Source organism: Coregonus lavaretus (assembly GCF_964263955.1).
Source record: "Coregonus lavaretus genome assembly, contig: HAP1_SCAFFOLD_1280, whole genome shotgun sequence".
In the NCBI taxonomy this organism is placed as follows: domain Eukaryota; kingdom Metazoa; phylum Chordata; class Actinopteri; order Salmoniformes; family Salmonidae; genus Coregonus; species Coregonus lavaretus.
This window is the reverse complement of record NW_028157062.1, coordinates 18,844-38,306: the sequence shown is the minus strand read 5'-3', so window position 1 is coordinate 38,306 and position 19,463 is coordinate 18,844. Positions and strand designations below refer to the sequence as shown.

Below are 19,463 nucleotides of genomic sequence, written 5' to 3'. Positions count from 1 at the left end.
ACACAGCCTGAAGGTGTGTTTTGTGTCATTGTCCTGTTGAAATACAAATGATAGTCCCACTAAGTGCAAACCAGATGGGATGGTGTATCGCTGCAGAATGCTGTGGTAGCCATGCTGGTTAAGTGTGCCTTGAATTCTGAATAAAACACTGACAGTGTCACCAGCAAAGCACCATCACACCTCCTCCTCCATGCGTCACGGGAACCACACATGCGGAGATCATCCGTTCACCTACTCTGCGTCTCACAAAGACACGGCGGTTGGAACCAAGAATCTCAAATTTGGACTCATCAGACCACATGACAGATTTCCACCGGTCTAATGTCGATTGCTCGTGTTTCTTGGCCCAAGCAAGTCTCTTCTTCTTATTGGTGTGCTTTAGTAGTGGTTTCTTTGCAGCAATTCGACCATGAAGGCCTGATTCACACAGTCTCCTCTGAACAGTTGATGTTGAGATGTGTCTGTTACTTGAACTCTGTGAGGTGCAATCTGAGGTGCAGTTAATTGCCCATTTCTGAGGCTGATAACTCTAATGAACTTATCCTCTGCAGCACAGGTAACTCTGGGTCTTCCTTTCCTGTGGCGGTCCTCATGAGAGCCAGTTTCATCATAGTGCTTGATGGTTTTTGGGACTGCACTTGAAGAAACGTTCAAAGTTCTTGAAATTTTCCGGATTGACTGACCTTCATGTCTTAAATTAATGATGGACTGTAATTTCTCTTTGCTTATGTGAGCTGTTCTTGCCATAATATGGACTTGGTCTTTTACCAAATAGGGCTATCTTCTGTATACCTTGTCACAACACAACTGATTGGCTCAAACGCATTAAGAAGGAAAGAAATTCCACAAATTAACTTTTAATAAGGCACACCTGTTAATTGAAATACATTCCAGGTGACTACCTCATGAAGTTGGTTGAGAGAATGCCATCAAGGCAAAGGGTGGCTACTTTGAAGAATCTAAAATCTAAAATATATTTTTATTTGTTTAACACTTTTTTGGTTACTTCATGATTCCATATGTGTTATTTCATCATGTTGATGCCTTGGGTATTGTTCTACAATGTAGAAAATAGTAAAAATAAAGAAAAACCCTGGAATGAGTAGGTGTGTCCAAACTTTTGACTGGTACTGTATATGTATGTATGTATGTATGTGCTGTGGGGAGAACAAGTATTTGATACACTGCCGATTTTGCACGTTTTCCTACTTACAAAGCATGTAGAGGTCTGTCATTTTTATCATAGGTACACTTCAACTGTGAGAGACGGAATCTAAAACAAAAATCCAGAAAATCACATTGTATGATTTTTAAGTAATTAATTTGCATTTTATTGCATGACATAAGTATTTGATACATCAGAAAAGCAGAACTTAATATTTGGTACTTTGTTTGCAATTACAGAGATCATACGTTTCCTGTAGGTCTTGACCAGGTTTGCACACACTGCAGCAGGGATTTTGGCCCACTCCTCCATACAGACCTTCTCCAGATCCTTCAGGTTTCGGGGCTGTCACTGGGCAATACAGACTTTCAGCTTCCTCCAAAGATTTTCTATTGGGTTCAGGTCTGGAGACTGGCTAGGCCACTCCAGGACCTTGAGATGCTTCTTACGGAGCCACTCCTTAGTTGCCCTGGCTGTGTGTTTCGGGTCGTTGTCATGCTGGAAGACCCAGCCACGACCCATCTTCAATGCTCTTACTGAGGGAAGGAGGTTGTTGGCCAAGATCTCGCGATACATGGCCCCATCCATCCTCCCCTCAATACGGTGCAGTCGTCCTGTCCCCTTTGCAGAAAAGCATCCCCAAAGAATGATGTTTCCACCTCCATGCTTCACGGTTGGGATGGTGTTCTTGGGGTTGTACTCATCCTTCTTCTTCCTCCAAACACGGCGAGTGGAGTATAGACCAAAAAGCTATATTTTTGTCTCATCAGACCACATGACCTTCTCCCATTCCTCCTCTGGATCATCCAGATGGTCATTGGCAAACTTCAGACGGGCCTGGACATGCGCTGGCTTGAGCAGGGGGACCTTGCGTGTGCTGCAGGATTTTAATCCATGACGGCGTAGTGTGTTACTAATGGTTTTCTTTGAGACTGTGGTCCCAGCTCTCTTCAGGTCATTGACCAGGTCCTGCCGTGTAGTTCTGGGCTGATCCCTCACCTTCCTCATGATCATTGATGCCCCACGAGGTGAGATCTTGCATGGAGCCCCAGACCGAGGGTGATTGACCGTCATCTTGAACTTCTTCCATTTTCTAATAATTGCGCCAACAGTTGTTGCCTTCTCACCAAGCTGCTTGCCTATTGTCCTGTAGCCCATCCCAGCCTTGTGCAGGTCTACAATTTTATCCCTGATGTCCTTACACAGCTCTCTGGTCTTGGCCATTGTGGAGAGGTTGGAGTCTGTTTGATTGAGTGTGTGGACAGGTGTCTTTTATACAAGTAACGAGTTCAAACAGGTGCAGTTAATACAGGTAATGAGTGGAGAACAGGAGGGCTTCTTAAAGAAAAACTAACAGGTCTGTGAGAGCCGGAATTCTTACTGGTTGGTAGGTGATCAAATACTTATGTCATGCAATAAAATGCAAATGAATTACTTAAAAATCATACAATGTGATTTTCTGGATTTTTGTTTTAGATTCAGTCTCTCACAGTTGAAGTGTACCTATGATAAAAATTACAGACCTCTACATGCTTTGTAAGTAGGAAAACCTGCAAAATCGGCAGTGTATCAAATACTTGTTCTCCCCACTGTATGTGTGTGTGTGTGTATATACAGTTGAAGTCGGAGGTTTACATACACCTTAGCCAAATACATTTAAACTCAGTTTTTTACAATTCTTGACATTTCATCCTAGTAAAAATTGCCTGTCTTAGGTCAGTTAAGATCAGCACTTTATTTTAAGAATGTGAAATGTGAGAATAATAGTAGAGAGAATTATTTCTTTCAGCTTTTATTTATTTCATCACATTCCCAGTGGGTCAGAAGTTTACATACACTCAATTAGTATTTGGTAGCATTGCCTTTAAATTGTTTAACTTGGGTCAAACGTTTCGGGTAGCCTTCCTTGGGGTCATTGTCCATTTGGAAGACCCATTTGCGACCAAGCTTTAACTTCCTGACTGATGTCTTGAGATTTTGCTTCAATATATCCACATAATTTTCCTTCCTCATGATGCCATCTATTTTGTGAAGTACAGCAGTACCTCCTGCAGCAAAGCACCCCCAGAGCATGATGCTGCCACCCCCGTGCTTCACGGTTGGGATGGTGTTCTTCGGCTTGCAAGCTACCCCCTTTTCCTCCAAACATAACGATGGTCATTATGGCCAAACAGTTCTATTTTTGTTTCATCAGTCCAGAGGACATTTCTCCAAAAAGTATGATCTTTGTCCCCATGTGCAGTTGCAAACCGTAGTCTGGCTTTTTTATGGCGGTTTTGGAGCAGTAGCTTCTTCCTTGCTGAGCGGCCTTTCAGGTTATGTCGATATAGGACTCATTTTACTGTGGATATAGATACTTTTGTACCTGTTTCCTCCAGCATCTTCACAAGGTCCTTTGCTGTTGCTTTTCGCACCAAAGTACGTTTATCTCTAGGAGACAGAACGCGTCTCCTTCCTGAGCGGTATGACGGCTGCATGGTCCCATGGTGTTTATACACTGCTCCAAAAAATGAAGGGAACACTAAAATAACACATCCTAGATCTGAATGAATGAAATAATCTTATTAAATACTTTTTTCTTTACATAGTTGAATGTGCTGACAACAAAATCACACTAAAATTATCAATGGAAATCAAATTTGTCAACCCATGGAGGTCTGGATTTGGAGTCACACTCAAAATTTAAGTGGAAAACCACACTACAGGCTGATCCAACTTTGATGTAATGTCCTTAAAACAAGTCAAAATGAGGCTCAGTAGTGTGTGTGGCCTCCACGTGTCTGTATTATTTTATTTTATTTTTGGTCATTTAGCAGACGCTCTTATCCAGAGCGACTTACAGGAGCAATTAGGGTTAAGTGCCTTGCTCAAGGGCACATCGACAGATATTTCACCTAGTCGGCTCGGGGATTAGAACCAGCGACCTTTCGGTTACTGGCACAACGCTCTTACCCACTAAGCTACCTGCTGCCCTGTATGACCTCCCTACAACGCCTGGGCATGCTCCTGATGAGGTGGCGGATGGTCTCCTGTGGCATCTCCTCCCAGACCTGGACTAAAGCATCCGCCAACTCCTGGACAGTCTGTGGTGCAACGTGGCGTTGGTGGATGGAGCGAGACATGATGTCTCAGATGTGCTCAATTGGATTCAGGTCTGGGGAACGGGCGGGCCAGTCCATAGCATCAATGCCTTCCTCTTGCAGGAACTGCTGACACACTCCAGCCACATGAGGTCTAGCATTGTCTTGCATTAGGAGGAACCCAGGGCCAACCGCACCAGCATATGGTCTCACAAGGGGTCTGAGGATCTCATCTCGGTACCTAATGGCAGTCAGGCTACCTCTGGCGAGCACATGGAGGGCTGTGCGGCCCCCCAAAGAAATGCCACCCCACACCATGACTGACCCACCGCCAAACCGGTCATGCTGGAGGATGTTGCAGGCAGCAGAACGTTCTCCACGGCGTCTCCAGACTCTGTCACGTCTGTCACATGTGCTCAGTGTGAACCTGCTTTCATCTGTGAAGAGCACAGACGCAGTGGCGAATTTGCCAATCTTGGTGTTCTCTGGCAAATGCCAAACGTCCTGCACGGTGTTGGGCTGTAAGCACAACCCCCACCTGTGGACGTTGGGCCCTCATACCACCCTCATGGAGTCTGTTTCTGACTGTTTGAGCAGACACATGCACATTAGTGGCCTGCTGGAGATCATTTTGCAGGGCTCTGGCAGTGCTCTACCTTCTCCTCCTTGCACAAAGGCGGAGGTAGCGGTCCTGTTGCTGGGTTGTTGCCCTCCTACGGCTTCCTCCACGTCTCCTGATGTACTGGCCTGTCTCCTGGTAGCGCCTCCATGCTCTGGACACTACGCTGACAGACACAGCAAACCTTCTTGCCACAGCTCGCATTGATGTGCCATCCTGGATGAGCTGCACTACCTGAGCCACTTGTGTGGGTTGTAGACTCCGTCTCATGCTACCACTAGAGTGAAAGCACCGCCAGCATTCAAAAGTGACCAAAACATCAGCCAGGAAGCATAGGAACTGAGAAGTGGTCTGTGGTCACCACCTGCAGAACCACTCCTTTATTGGGGGTGTCTTGCTAATTGCCTATAATTTCCACCTGTTGTCTATTCCATTTGCACAACAGCATGTGAAATGTATTGTCAATCAGTGTTGCTTCCTAAGTGGACAGTTTGATTTCACAGAAGTGTGATTGACTTGGAGTTACATTGTGTTGTTTAAAAATAAATAAAAATAATAATAATAAAAGTGTTCCCTTTATTTTTTTGAGCAGTGTACTTGCGTACTATTGTTTGTATAGATGAACGTGGTACCTTCAGGTGTTTGGAAATTGCTCCCAAGGATTAACCAGACTTGTGGCGGTCTATAATTTTTTTTCTGAGGTCTTGGCTGATTTCTTTTGATTTTCCCATGATGTCAAGCAAAGAGGCATTGAGTCTGAAGGTAGGACTTGAAATACATCCACAGGTGCACCTCCAATTGACTCAACTGATGTCAATTAGCCTATCAGAAGCTTCTAAAGCCATGACATCATTTTCTGGAATTTTCCAAGCTGTTTAAAGGCACAGTCAACTTAGTGTATGTAAACTTCTGACCCACTGGAATTGTGATACAGTGAATTATAAGTGAAATAATCTGTCTGTAAACAATTGTTGGAAAAATTAATTGTGTCATGCACAAAGTAGATGTCCTAACCGACTTGCCAAAACTATAGTTTGTTAAGTTTTAATGACTCCAACCTAAGTGTATGTAAACTTCTGACTTCAACTGTCTATATGTATTCTATTATTATTAGTATCACTGCATTGTTGGGAAAGAGCTCTCAAGGTAAGAATGTCACTGTACTGTTCTACACCTGTTGTATCCTGTGCACGTGGTGAATAAATGTTGAAACTTGAAACTAGATGCGACACACACACTATGCAAATTAATTACAACACACAGCCTGTCAATCAGTATTAGATCCCCCCCCCCACATTGTTGTTAGCCTTTTTGTGTGAGCTTCGTTAAAACATGTCTGTCTGGTTTCATTTACGTTACTCTGTCATTATCTGAAGCAGTTAGAGGTTGTTACTCCATAGACAATCATGACCATGCAGGCAGTTACTCCATAGACAATCATGACAACACAGATTGTTACTCCATAGACAATCATGACAACATAGATAGCTACTCCATAGACAATCATGACCATGCAGGCAGTTACTCCATAGACAATCATGACAACACAGATTGTTACTCCATAGACAATCATGACAACATAGATAGCTACTCCATAGACAATCATGACAACATGGATAGTTACTCCATAGACAATCATGACAACACAGATTGTTACTCCATAGACAATCATGACAACACAGATTGTTACTCCATATACAATCATGACAACACAGATTGTTACTCCATATACAATCATGACAACACAGATTGCTACTCCATAGACAATCATGACAACATAGATAGCTACTCCATAGACAGTGACAATGGGGTTTTAGTAGACTCCACCTTTCTTCTATCGAATCTATTCTATACATCTAGTCTATTTAAATTAGATGCGAGCTAATGTTAGCATTTAGTTGCTCATTGATTTGCTATGGACTTCATATTTATTTAACATATGAATAGCGTTTAGTGACAGAGGGAGAGCTCTTCTATGAGTGTTGTATTGTTGTGTTAGCAGCTATGTGTGTAATGTTATGGACTTACATTAGATTAGCATGAGAAAGAGGTATTGTGACAAGGACAGAACTTTTGTGCCTCCCATTGTGTTGTAGTTCAGGGACTAGCATCTGCTGTAAGGCTGTGTGTGTGTGTGTGTGTGTGTGTGTGTGTGTGTGTGTGTGTGTGTGTGTGTGTGTGTGTGTGTGTTCATTCAGACTAATGTACGTGAGGCCCAATGACACGCTTCATGGAGCGCAGTGACAAAAGTTCTCTCTCTCACTCACTCACTCACACACACACACACACACACAGCAGTGAGACAAAGGCTCCTGTAAAGATAAGTAACCGAAGCCATGCACACAACAGGGGCCACAGAGAGGAGATTAAATCAAAGACCTGTGTGTGTCTTTGCTTGTGTGTGTCGGCCCCCCTGTTGGTACATTCCCCCCGTTACAGTTAGAGCTGAGCACCCGCCACTCTAACCCTGCACACGTACACACACAATGAAACACACACCCATTCGCCCTACTGGACCCAATTGTGCCGAGATATATGTTACTCAAGTGGTTCCCCAGTGTGTGTGTGTGTGTGTGCGTGCCACCTCATAATCTGTCTGGTGTTGTTCCTCCTTTCTCCCATCTGTTGCCTGCAACCAGAGTCTGTCGCTCGGGGCCCCTAACGGCCAGGTGCAGGGGCCCGCGTACACACTGGTACAGTAATTGTGGCATTGTGTGTGTGTGTGAAGCAGCAGAAGGCATTGCCTCATCTCCACAGCAGGTTGCACATAGCCGGGCCCTCACCAACACACACACACACACACACACACACAGTCTCTCTCCCCTAGAACACAGTGACACAGTGTTGAACTGGATGTCAGTGTGACTGGCTGCTTTGGAAGAACACATGTATCTCTATAACCCCCCCTATTGTCAGAGCCTGATGGAGGGAGGGAGAGAGAGGGGGGAGGTAGAGGTAGAGAGAGGCAGGGAGAGAGAGGGAGGTAGAGAGAGGCAGGGAGAGAGAGGGAGGTAGCGCGTGGGAGGTAGCGCGTGGGAGGTAGAGCGAGGGAGGTAGAGCGAGGGAGGTAGAGAGAGAGAGAGGGAGAGGGAGAGAGACCGGGACAGGGAGAAGCTGAGTTGGATAACAGTATTCATGATCCCTTCCTTGTCTGCCACCACTGCTGAGCAAAGCTTAGCCAAGACAGGGTTCTTTCTCGTGTGGAGTAGATACCATTGTCCGCTCCATGCATTACATCTAAGTTAATATTTATGGATTTATGGGTCAGGGCCCGTATCCACAAGGTGTCTCAGATTAGGAGTGCTGATCTAGGATCCGTTTAGCCTTTTCAGTCATAATGAATAAGATGATATGGACAGGGATGACCAGACCTGACTCTGAGATGTTTTGGGGATACAGGCCCTGATCTTTGTATCTATAGGCCATTTTATTAAGCATTATCCTGGTCAGTGGTGTACTTCAAACTAAATCTCTGTCTTTATGTACTTCAAACTAAATCTGTCTTTATGTACTTCAAACTAAATCTCTGTCTTTATGTACTTCAAACGAAATCTCTCTCTTTATGTACTTCAAACTAAATCTCTGTCTTTATGTACTTCAAACTAAATCTGTCTTTATGTACTTCAAACTAAATCTCTGTCTTTATGTACTTCAAACTAAATCTGTCTTTATGTACTTCAAACTAAATCTCTCTCTTTATGTACTTCAAACTAAATCTCTGTCTCTGTCTCTCTCTGTATCAAGGTGATCTCCAGTGATCCGTCCTGGGTTCCTACCACAGAAGAGGAGTACCTCCACTTTGGAGAGAAGGCCGATTCGGCCAATCAGGCTCTGAAATACATGAACGCTGTTCGCCGGCGCAAAGGACTGTACGTGGAGGAGAAGATAGTGGAGCACGGCGAGAAACAGAGAACACTTAGCAAGAACAAATAGGCCTGTGAGTTTCCTGACTGACTCCTACCAGCACACACCCGAGACAGACACCATAAAGAGCATCCAGTGGATACTGTCCCCCATCATTACCCCCTCTGTCACTCAAAATGAACCATTGATACGTTTACATTATGGAGTATTTTCCCTGAAAATCTCCTTAGAAAAATATTTTTAGTCCAGGAATAGGCTTAATATGTGTCTGGGAAACCGGCCCTATGGGTTTTAATAGCTGCACATGCAGCTGTGTCTTTACCCGGGAGAATCCCTTTCAGCTATGCATAATTGACGAGTGTTCCCGTCCAAATCCAGTTTTGCTGTTAAGTGAAGTGGCTTGAATTAATTTCTGCTCTCAACCTAATTGAATTGCAGTACCCAGCCCCCTGAAGAGCGGCATTTAATTTGGAAAAACACAAATATGATGTAAAGTGGGATTGTACGTTTTTAAATTATTTGGGGAGCGCGCTAGCGAGCTATAGCCTTGTTGATATGCTATGTTTAGAGCTCTGGGTAAGGCATATGTGTACAAGACATAAACCAAAATGTACAGTATTTACCAGAAAGCAATAAATAAATAAAATTGTGTCTTTTTCATTTTTTATTAATCGGGAGTGATGTGTGTGGGTCATTTCTGAGATGCGATGGCATTTAGGCATGGCATTTTAGAAAATAATTACTTAATTTTTATAGATTATTAAAAATATATAGATATTTGGGTACCTCTTCCCATTCTAAATCAAATAATATGGCAGCTTAATGACTAATGAATGGTTACCGTTATGATCACATGCCACTGTAGGATTATTTTATGTATCATTATGACATGTGGGGAGATGCCAAAGGTAAAATGTAATAAACATGTTTGATATTGTATAATTAAGAAACATGTTTAAATAAGAAATGTAGACATTAAGTGTATGCTATGTTTTAAATGAATGCATGTGTTCTTTCACAGAGGCTTTCAACAGTGTGCATTGCATTAGTTCTGTTTTAAGAAGGGGGCCTGCGCTACGCAGCCAATAGAATGATAGAATGAAAAGGCTTCATATAGAAAAAGCATTCATGACCTTTTGGAGTGGACATTATGTGACAGCTGGATGTTGAAAAAGAAGGACGGTGCAGAACTAAAATAAGTTAGGAATGTGCGCATGTTTGTTTATTTGTGTGTATAAAAGAGACATCTTAGCCAGAGGGAGTCAGTCTTTGTCTCTTTGGAAAAAGGCTCGGCTTTGTTTTTTAAATAAAGTCTAAATTCTTAAATTCACAGGCTCTGATGTCTTGAGAGATATTTTTGAGTTAATTATCTAGTAAAATGTTTCTACAACATAATTGGCGCCCAACGTGGGGCTTGATAGGGATCAGTGACGGTATGTATTTGCGGTTGTGAAACGGCTTGGACGGACCATACAAACAAAAGCGGCCGCTTTTAAAAGGTAAGCCAAGTTCTTACTAATATAGTACAAACGTTTGTGTGGTCCGATCCGGGGCTCGGCAACATCTAAAGAAATACCAAGTAGGTCTCTCCAAATTTAAGAACCAGAAAGTTAGACACTAGGAGCTTTTGAATTTAAGAATACATGTTGCTGTTGTTTGTCTGAACCGTCTGTTCAATTGATTTGATTCATTTGATTCAGTTGATTCATCTTGCTGATTGCTCTGTCTGGGTCATTTTGACATGGGTGGTTGTACGGCTGGTTGAGCGATCAGACAATAACATGTTAAGTCCTACAGATACCGCTTTAGACGTGTTGGGGAAGTGAATCGTCTTGAGGACTGCATAGGTAGGCAGAAATCCTGGGGTAATACCGCTTCTTTTTCTGTGTTGAGGAAGTGTAACAGAAAAATTAGGGCAGAATTGACAGGTCACTTAGGAAAGTGTAGTATTAATAGAAATCTTGTGGATACCGCTTTGGATAGCTATAATTAGCATTCCATTGGCCTGAACAGACAAGTGACTACTTACGGATACCGCTCTGATGATAAATTCTTTGTTAGAGGTCTGTACGGGTAAGTAGTGAATCATCCTGTGTTGTGATGATGTCAATATTATGTAGGGTCTATCAGGAAAAAAAGTTAGGTCATCCTGAGTAGGTGAACGGGTTAAATAGCTACAAGGGCTTCCAAATTTTGATAAAGTGTTATATATAGAGTAGGTCTGCTCATCTGTGTGAGTGAGAATATAATATTAAATCCTGTAAGTAGATAGTCTTTCTGTAAGGAAGGGAAATCTATTTGAGGTTGTTTGAAGCTTCTGTCTGATGGAGAAAGGTTTGCCCAATCTCACATTAGGAAAGAGAAGAATAAATGGTGCGTGGATATTCATTGAACAACTGAGTGTAGAAAATTCACGTTACCAGGAGGGGTAGAATAAATCCTGTTGGAGGAACAGGTCACGTTTATTGGTGTGGTCATATGACGTCTATGCATTGTATTTTGATACATCTGTTAGAGTATGTTTCGGACGATATATTTAGAAACGTTAGAGGTAATGCAGTATTATGATAAATTGACTACGTAAAATAATAAAATTATAGGTGTTGACTTGTTCAAAAACGTAGGTGGATGTGGAAATGGGAGAGAGTACATAGGACATGTGGTAGAATTAAGCAATATAATAAACTATCTATTATTTCAGAAGCATATATATAATTCATTTGGTTAGGTTGTTAGATCTGTTTCCAAATCAATGAATGTGGGGTTTGACTTGTTGACTGCTAAGTTGATTACGTTGAGCGTGTGAGAACTGTGTCCTTCAGAACTATTTTCTGATAAAGTGTGGTATGTTCCAGATACTAATACTACTGACCATTATCATTGGAATAACAGAGGATTAACTTGTCATTTCGATAAAGCATAGATTCTGCATCGCTGAACAGAGTCTAGGGTTTCTAAGTATAGTTTAGCTATAGTTGTGGGGTGTTTAGATTGAAGGAACAGTCAGGATAAGATTGGAAGATCTAGTAGCCTGCGTCTTTTCAGACTGAAGGACTCACTTATTCAACGGGAAAGGAGGAGTGTCTATAGTCTAAATCAGAAAGGACAGTTACATTTGAATAGCGGACTGGCAATTTGGATAAGAGATTTGGCCATAATTTGAATTGTTTAGGTAGACTGGAATGAAAGTAAGGTAGTTTAATATATGAATATACATATATTATTAGTTATTGTTGGGATGTGAATAGACTTTACTAATGCCATGAATTAGTTTCCGGTTAAAAGAGAGTCATACTTGTTTGACTGTATCGAGCTGAAATAGTTATTTAAAGAAAGTTTGAATAGCTGGATGGAAAACATTTATTTGACAAAATTCTAATTGTTATTACTTTATTCTATGGTTTGCGTGACATCAGTAATGTATGCGAATATTTGGTGAATTTTAGAATGATAATGTATTTTCATTACGTGAACTAGGGGATGCAAGGAGCTTTGGCTTTTTTGCTGAGGGAATAGCATCAATTTATAGTGGGTTCTGGATTTGTTGAATAAACAAACTTATATTTTAAACTAAAGTAATGCAATAGGCTACAATTATAACATTATCAGAAAAAGGCACTATATGCTCATCTGTGGTCCGCTGTAGCTCAGTTGGTAGAGCACGGTGCTTGCAACGCCAGGGTTGGGTGTTCGATTCCCAAGGGGGGCTAGTATAAGTATAGAAAGGTATGAGCTCATGAATGGAGTGTTGTTTGGAAAAAGAGCATCTGCTAAAATGATAATGGGTATGGAGAGGAGAGTACGTGGTAGTCATTGAATAAGGTTTTGTTAGATTAAACAAATGACAATAGTGGAAGGTGTAGTTAACTTAATAAAATGGGTTATTATCTAGTGTCTTCTAAGTGGGAGTTTTCTTTTAAGGATTGATGGGAGTCTCCTATATTATTAGGTTAGGGGTAAAGTAGGGCGACGTATCAAACAATTTTAAATGGATGCTGGGGTTAATGATTGTTGATGAGATAGGACTGGGGATATATGTATGATGTTTTGTGTGTAATTACTATCTTTGGATTGTTGATTATATGTTAACGACATGTATACTTTCTCTTCCAGGAACATGGGGATTTCTTTAGTGGGAGGTTTAAAAAGTCTGTAGGCTAGGGTGGAACTAGATAGTAAAATTAAGTAGTTTTATTTTTAGGTTGTCATAGGGAGCTACAAAAATAAATAAGGCCTGGCCATTTTTGTTTGTTTATTGTTTTACTGTATGGTGTTCAAATAACCACAAACAAACTACTTAGTATGAAAAGTTAGTTGTATAGGATTTTTATTTCTATTTGGTTTTTTTGACAGGATGGAAGTGAAATATCTTAAAGGGGCATACACATGTAATTTGGGTTATTTACTGAGGGATAAGTAAATATGTATGATTTATTTTGAAAAGAGCTGTACTAAGGAATTACAACATCTATGAAAGGTTTTGATGGTTGTTAGAAGTAGTAGACTATAGGATGAAACAATTCATTGAATGATTTCAATGACCTCTGAAATCTGTCCTGGCTTCATAGTGTGACCTGATCACCCGCACTATGAATTCTAGAGGCATGCTGAATTAGGGGGTTAGATAAAATAAGGATAATTGTGAAGAAGTTTACAAATTGGAAAAATCCTATATATAAATTAGTCTAAACAGGACAAGGATGAAGTGAGAGAGTTAGTCCTGAAGGAGAAGTATTCCTTGAATAGTGTTATAGAATACAGTTAAGTAAAGATATGCTCAAGGGTTGTCATTTTAAGGTTAGTTATTATGTTAGGTTTGATAGGCAACATTGTTTTGTTTTGTTTTTTGTACACATGAATCACGATGTGATGTATGTGTCCAAGGGGGGAAGTATGCAAGGAGTATTAAGGATGTGAGCAGTAGTAATAATGTGTTATGGGTTAGGTTAAATCATTTTTGTTTTTGTAATAGGAGGCATGGTGTAGAGGTGGTCTGTCTATGAAATAAGTGGATGACAACAAGCTGGAAGCAGGTGTGCTTCATAATCTCAAGGCTTCTCTTGACGGATGAGAGGACAGGAGTAGCATACTGTGTCTCACCTAACATAACAATGTTCTTAAGATTTTATTTTCATGAGTGAAGATAACTCTGCCCAACTGAGTAGGATAATCTGAGTATTTTCTGTGCCCTGGAGACTATGTGATGGCAAAAGACTACAGAAGAAAGAGCTGGAAAGACCCTATGTGGAGGGGCCTGCACCAGGGTTGTAGGCTACCTTAATGATGGTAAAAGTGGTGGAGACAGATACTAAGATCCATGTTCCCCACTATAGGAGTGTTCCAACCTCAGCCATTGGGTAGCATTGTTGTCTTTTGTGTGTGTCTGTGCTTGTGTCTTTGCAGCAGTAACTCTGAGCTTCCCTATGGAAAGGCTGAAAGAAGGACACTTTTCACAGACCGATGTTGATAGATTGAGAGGGACTTTGGCTGATCCGGAGACCCTAGTGACGGGGGAAGGTTAACAACAGAAGTGACCTACATATCGTTGTCCAGGTTATACCAACGATGGTACTGATAGAGGGGAGTATTGGGTATCATCTTAACCATTGTACCAGAGTGAGGGAACTGATGATTGAGAGATCCCAGACCTCCAAGACGCACCAGATATCCTTATCATTGATTAATATGTACTAGACTAGTTACCTGAGAATAAGGGGAATGGAGTACTGATAATAAAATAAAGAGCAGAAGAACAAGACATAGAAGGGATATAGGCAGGAGTAGAATGTAGATTCTTGCACAGGCAGGAACCATAACTAAAAATACAGGAAGGGATCACTATTAAAATACAAGGGTTAAATAGTATTGGTGTGTGAGAAACCAGCACAACGAGTATGGGGAAGTCACATGGGGTAGTGTGACCTTAGGGTAATGAAAGAAAGAGACAGGTGAATCATAGACATAAGGAAAACAGTCCAATACTTAGATAAACAATTTGATGTAGTATTTGGTGTTAGATTTCCAGGGGAAAGTGTTATTAGAAGAGAGAAGTATAAGCAAGTGTTAGAATAGGAACAAGGAAAGGGAAACTTAATGTCAAATAGAGTATGAGAAAAATATAGGAATGTTACAATAAAACAATTGGGTTATATAATTTGGGAAGAATTCAAGGGAGAATGTGAAACATAATGATTTGTCATGTAGATGATGTTACTAGGGATGTTTTGGATTGGAGGTTGACTCAACTGAACTGTTATGATCTGTCCTTTCCTGAGGTTACAACGGATGGTGTCGTAATGCATTGCAGAGATCAATTGGCTCAGAACGGTGTAAACCTCAATAAAAACCAAAAATCCTCTACTCGGCTGAAGAGGAACAACAAAGGCGTTGAAGATGTTCCTGTCTGACCCACCTCTGACCTGAATCCAACATCAAATCAAAGCAATCAAATGCTTTCTCTTTTGTGCTTTCAAGAATGTGAGGAAAGATGTCTATGCAAATGCAACATTCATCCTAGTTTGGGTATACTGGTTTGCACAGGGACAAAACAGGATGATGGTGGAGGTGTGGTGGTTCAGGTGTGACATTGGAATATGAACTATGAAGAACTATGAAGGACATAATGAAGACGCCAGGAGATTGAGTGCCGGTAGAGGAAGGGAGTGTTTGTTGATTAAGGAGGTATTATACACTACTAAATTTATAGTAATTGGGACAATGCATTAGGGTACTGATCTGATGTAATTCTTGGTATGAGGAAGTTAATGCTAGAATTATTATAATATAAATGTACATTCGGCCAGTATCGATATGTGCCAAGGTGGAGTTTGTGTTATGTTTGGAGATGAATGTTGTACTTTTATCCCCAATAATACTGCCCCGGATGGTTCTTTCACGGAAGCAATGACTAAACTCAAGTGACTACGAAAAGAGGTTAAGGATAATGCTGGGTATGATGTTCATGTTTGGGACTGGATGGAATTAACTTTGGGAAAATGGGGTGCAATGTTTACAAAAATGGGAATAATGATAGGAATATCACTTGTAGTAATGGGAGTAGTGTTTTGTTGTATACTACCTCTGATCAAATCACTTTTGATTCAAACCACAGTAAAACAAATGACTGTACAGACAAATGTTACTATTTCAGCCAAAGAAATACACCCAGTTCAGGGAGTTCCAGGACAGTATGTTAATAAATTTGGGAAATCTTGTAATGTTAAAGGAGGACCAATGGACTGTCCATTTGGGAATCCTGAATGTCTGTATGGAGTTGTTCCTGGGGGTGGATGGGTCTGTCATGGTTACAAAGCCCAACAGGAAAATGTGGAGGTTAATTTAGAGGAGAACCTTCCTGACTTGTATCCTATACCTGACTGGGCTCTGGGTCCTCATCAGGATGGGTCAAGTAATGAGGAAGATATATTGGGTTGAATATGTGTGTGTGAAGTGAAACCAAATGTGGCAAGGCTAAGAATAAGTAACTGCATATGCTTACATATATTTGGTAATTAATCTTTGTATTATTTGGGACAATATTGGAATGTCCCATAGGGGGGATATGTAGGATTATTTTATGTATCATTATGACATGTGGGGAGATGCCAAAGGTAAAATGTAATAAACATGTTTGATATTGTATAATTAAGAAACATGTTTAAATAAGAAATGTAGACATTAAGTGTATGCTATGTTTTAAATGAATGCATGTGTTCTTTCACAGAGGCTTTCAACAGTGTGCATTGCATTAGTTCTGTTTTAAGAAGGGGGCCTGCGCTACGCAGCCAATAGAATGATAGAATGAAAAGGCTTCATATAGAAAAAGCATTCATGACCTTTTGGAGTGGACATTATGTGACAGCTGGATGTTGAAAAAGAAGGACGGTGCAGAACTAAAATAAGTTAGGAATGTGCGCATGTTTGTTTATTTGTGTGTATAAAAGAGACATCTTAGCCAGAGGGAGTCAGTCTTTGTCTCTTTGGAAAAAGGCTCGGCTTTGTTTTTTAAATAAAGTCTAAATTCTTAAATTCACAGGCTCTGATGTCTTGAGAGATATTTTTGAGTTAATTATCTAGTAAAATGTTTCTACAACACCACCAGTAGGAGTAGCAACACCAAGGACGATAACATCAATGACACATTTGAGGTAATTGAGGATTTTATTAGATGGGGCCACAGATTTTCATGAACCCTTTTAAAATCATTTGCTAAAGCGATATAATTAATCATTTTTCTCACAATTTCCCTTCATTTAAATTGAGTAACACCAAGAACACTTTTTATTCAGACACACCAAATTATTAATGGAATCCTCAAATGTATGATTTTGCAGATTAGAGGCTGTGTGTGTGTTCTCCTAGGAAAATTCTGAGACAGTTTGCCATTATTTTTACATTTTAGTCATTTAGCAGACGCTCTTATGCAGAGCCACTTACAGTTAGTGAGTGCATACATATTTATTATTTTCATACTGGCCCTCCATGGGAATCGAACCCACAACCCTGGCGTTGCAAGCGCCATGCTCTACCATCTGAGCTACACGGGACCATCACTGGGAAACTCCTTGCACTTCAATCCATGTACTAGAACTGCTCTACAAGTTCTCCCTCTTCATTCCCCCTTCTATGTCTCCACTCCTCTCAAAGACTTGTTCCCATTGTGCTGTCTGACCCCCATCCGCTCCTTCACCCCCCCCCCCATCTCCCCTTTTCCTCCAATCCCCACTCCTTCCCCTCCCCCACTCCTTCCCCTCTCCTCTCCCCCACTCCTTCCCCTCTCCCCTCCCCCACTCCTTCCCCTCTCCCCGGGCCTGAGGAAGAAAGATCTCGACCAAGAAAACAAAGAATATCAACGGTCATTGAGGTGTGTGCACGCGCACGTGTAAAGTAACATGAGACCGCACAAAAGAGTTAAAACACACTGGCCCATGGCTGAGCTTGATTGATAATGGGTTGAATGATTGTGAGCTAGTATGTCCATCTATTGGTCGTTACACCAGGTAAGGGCTTCCTGAGGTGAAAAGGCCATTTGAGATTCAAATTGGCACGGGATACATCTCAATAGTCTAAAGTGGCCTCTCCTTGTTCCCTCCTTCATCTGCACTGTTCAGCAAATTGGCCAAAGCAATATGGAAGATGCCTACCAGGACTTTGCTTTCACCTGATAAGTTATTTCACACCAGTGCAGATGACGGGAAGAAGATTGTAGTCATTCAATCTATTTTGTCTTGTGTATAACATGTATTTTTGTGATGGTGCAGCTATGATGTCCAAATACAAATTTGTCCTTGTGGACCATAACATCTACAGTGGGGAAAAAAAGTATTTAGTCAGCCACCAATTGTGCAAGTTCTCCCACTTAAAAAGATGAGAGAGGCCTGTAATTTTCATCATAGGTACACGTCAACTATGACAGACAAAATGAGAAAAAGAATTCCAGAAAATCACATTGTAGGATTTTTAATGAATTTATTTGCAAATTATGGTGGAAAATAAGTATTTGGTCAATAACAAAAGTTTCTCAATATTTTGTTATATACCCTTTGTTGGCAATGACACAGGTCAAACGTTTTCTGTAAGTCTTCACAAGGTTTTAACACACTGTTGCTGGTATTTTGGCCCATTCCTCCATGCAGATCTCCTCTAGAGCAGTGATGTTTTGGGGCTGTCACTGGGCAACACGGACTTTCAACTCCCTCCAAAGATTTTCTATGGGGTTGAGATCTGGAGACTGGCTAGGCCACTCCAGGACCTAGAAATGCTTCTTACGAAGCCACTCCTTCCTTGCCCGGGCGGTGTGTTTGGGATCATTGTCATGCTGAAAGACCCAGCCACATTTCATCTTCAATGCCCTTGCTGATGGAAGGAGGTTTTCACTCAAAATCTCACGATACATGGCCCCATTCATTCTTTCCTTTACACGGATCAGTCGTCCTGGTCCCTTTGCAGAAAAACAGCCCCAAAGCATGATGTTTCCACCCTCATGCTTCACAGTAGGTATGGTGTTCTTTGGATGCAACTCAGCATTCTTTGTCCTCCAAACACGACGAGTTGAGTTTTTACCAAAAAGTTATATTTTGGTTTCATCTGACCATATGACATTCTCCCAATCCTCTTCTGGATCATCCAAATACACTCTAGCAAACTTCAGACGGGCCTGGACATGTACTGGCTTAAGCAGGGGGACACGTCTGGCACTGCAGGATTTGAGTCCCTGGCGGTGTAGTGTGTTACTGATGGTAGGCTTTGTTACTTTGGTCCCAGCTCTCTGCAGGTCATTCACTAGATCCCCCCGTGTGGTTCTGGGATTTTTGCTCACTGTTCTTGTGATCATTTTGACCCCACGGGGTGAGATCTTGCGTGGAGCCCCAGATCGAGGGAGATTATCAGTGGTCTTGTATGTCTTCCATTTCCTAATAATTGCTCCCACAGTTGATTTCTTCAAACCAAGCTGCTTACCTATTGCAGATTCAGTCTTCCCAGCCTGGTGCAGATCTACAATTTTGTTTCTGGTGTCCTTTGACAGCTCTTTGGTCTTGGCCATAGTGGAGTGTGGAGTGTGACTGTTTGAGATTGTGGACAGGTGTCTTTTATACTGATAACAAGTTCAAACAGGTGCCATTAATACAGGTAACGAGTGGAGGACAGAGGAGCCTCTTAAAGAAGAAGTTACAGGTCTGTGAGAGCCAGAAATCTTGCTTGTTAGTAGGTGACCAAATACTTATTTTCCACCATA

General features: G+C 41.3%; 1 protein-coding gene across 1 annotated transcript in view; it reads left to right on the top strand.

Moving 5' to 3' along the window:
• Nucleotides 1-9,359, top strand: part of LOC311125846 (elongation factor-like GTPase 1) — a 95,023-nt gene extending 85,664 nt beyond the window's left edge. Inside the window, exon 22 of the mRNA XM_084199875.1 lies at nt 8,609-9,359. Within this exon, the coding sequence (XP_084056001.1) occupies nt 8,609-8,797 (189 nt within the window). The 3' untranslated portion in view covers nt 8,798-9,359. The remainder of the gene's footprint in view (nt 1-8,608) is intronic.
• Nucleotides 9,360-19,463: the final 10,104 nt, after the last annotated feature.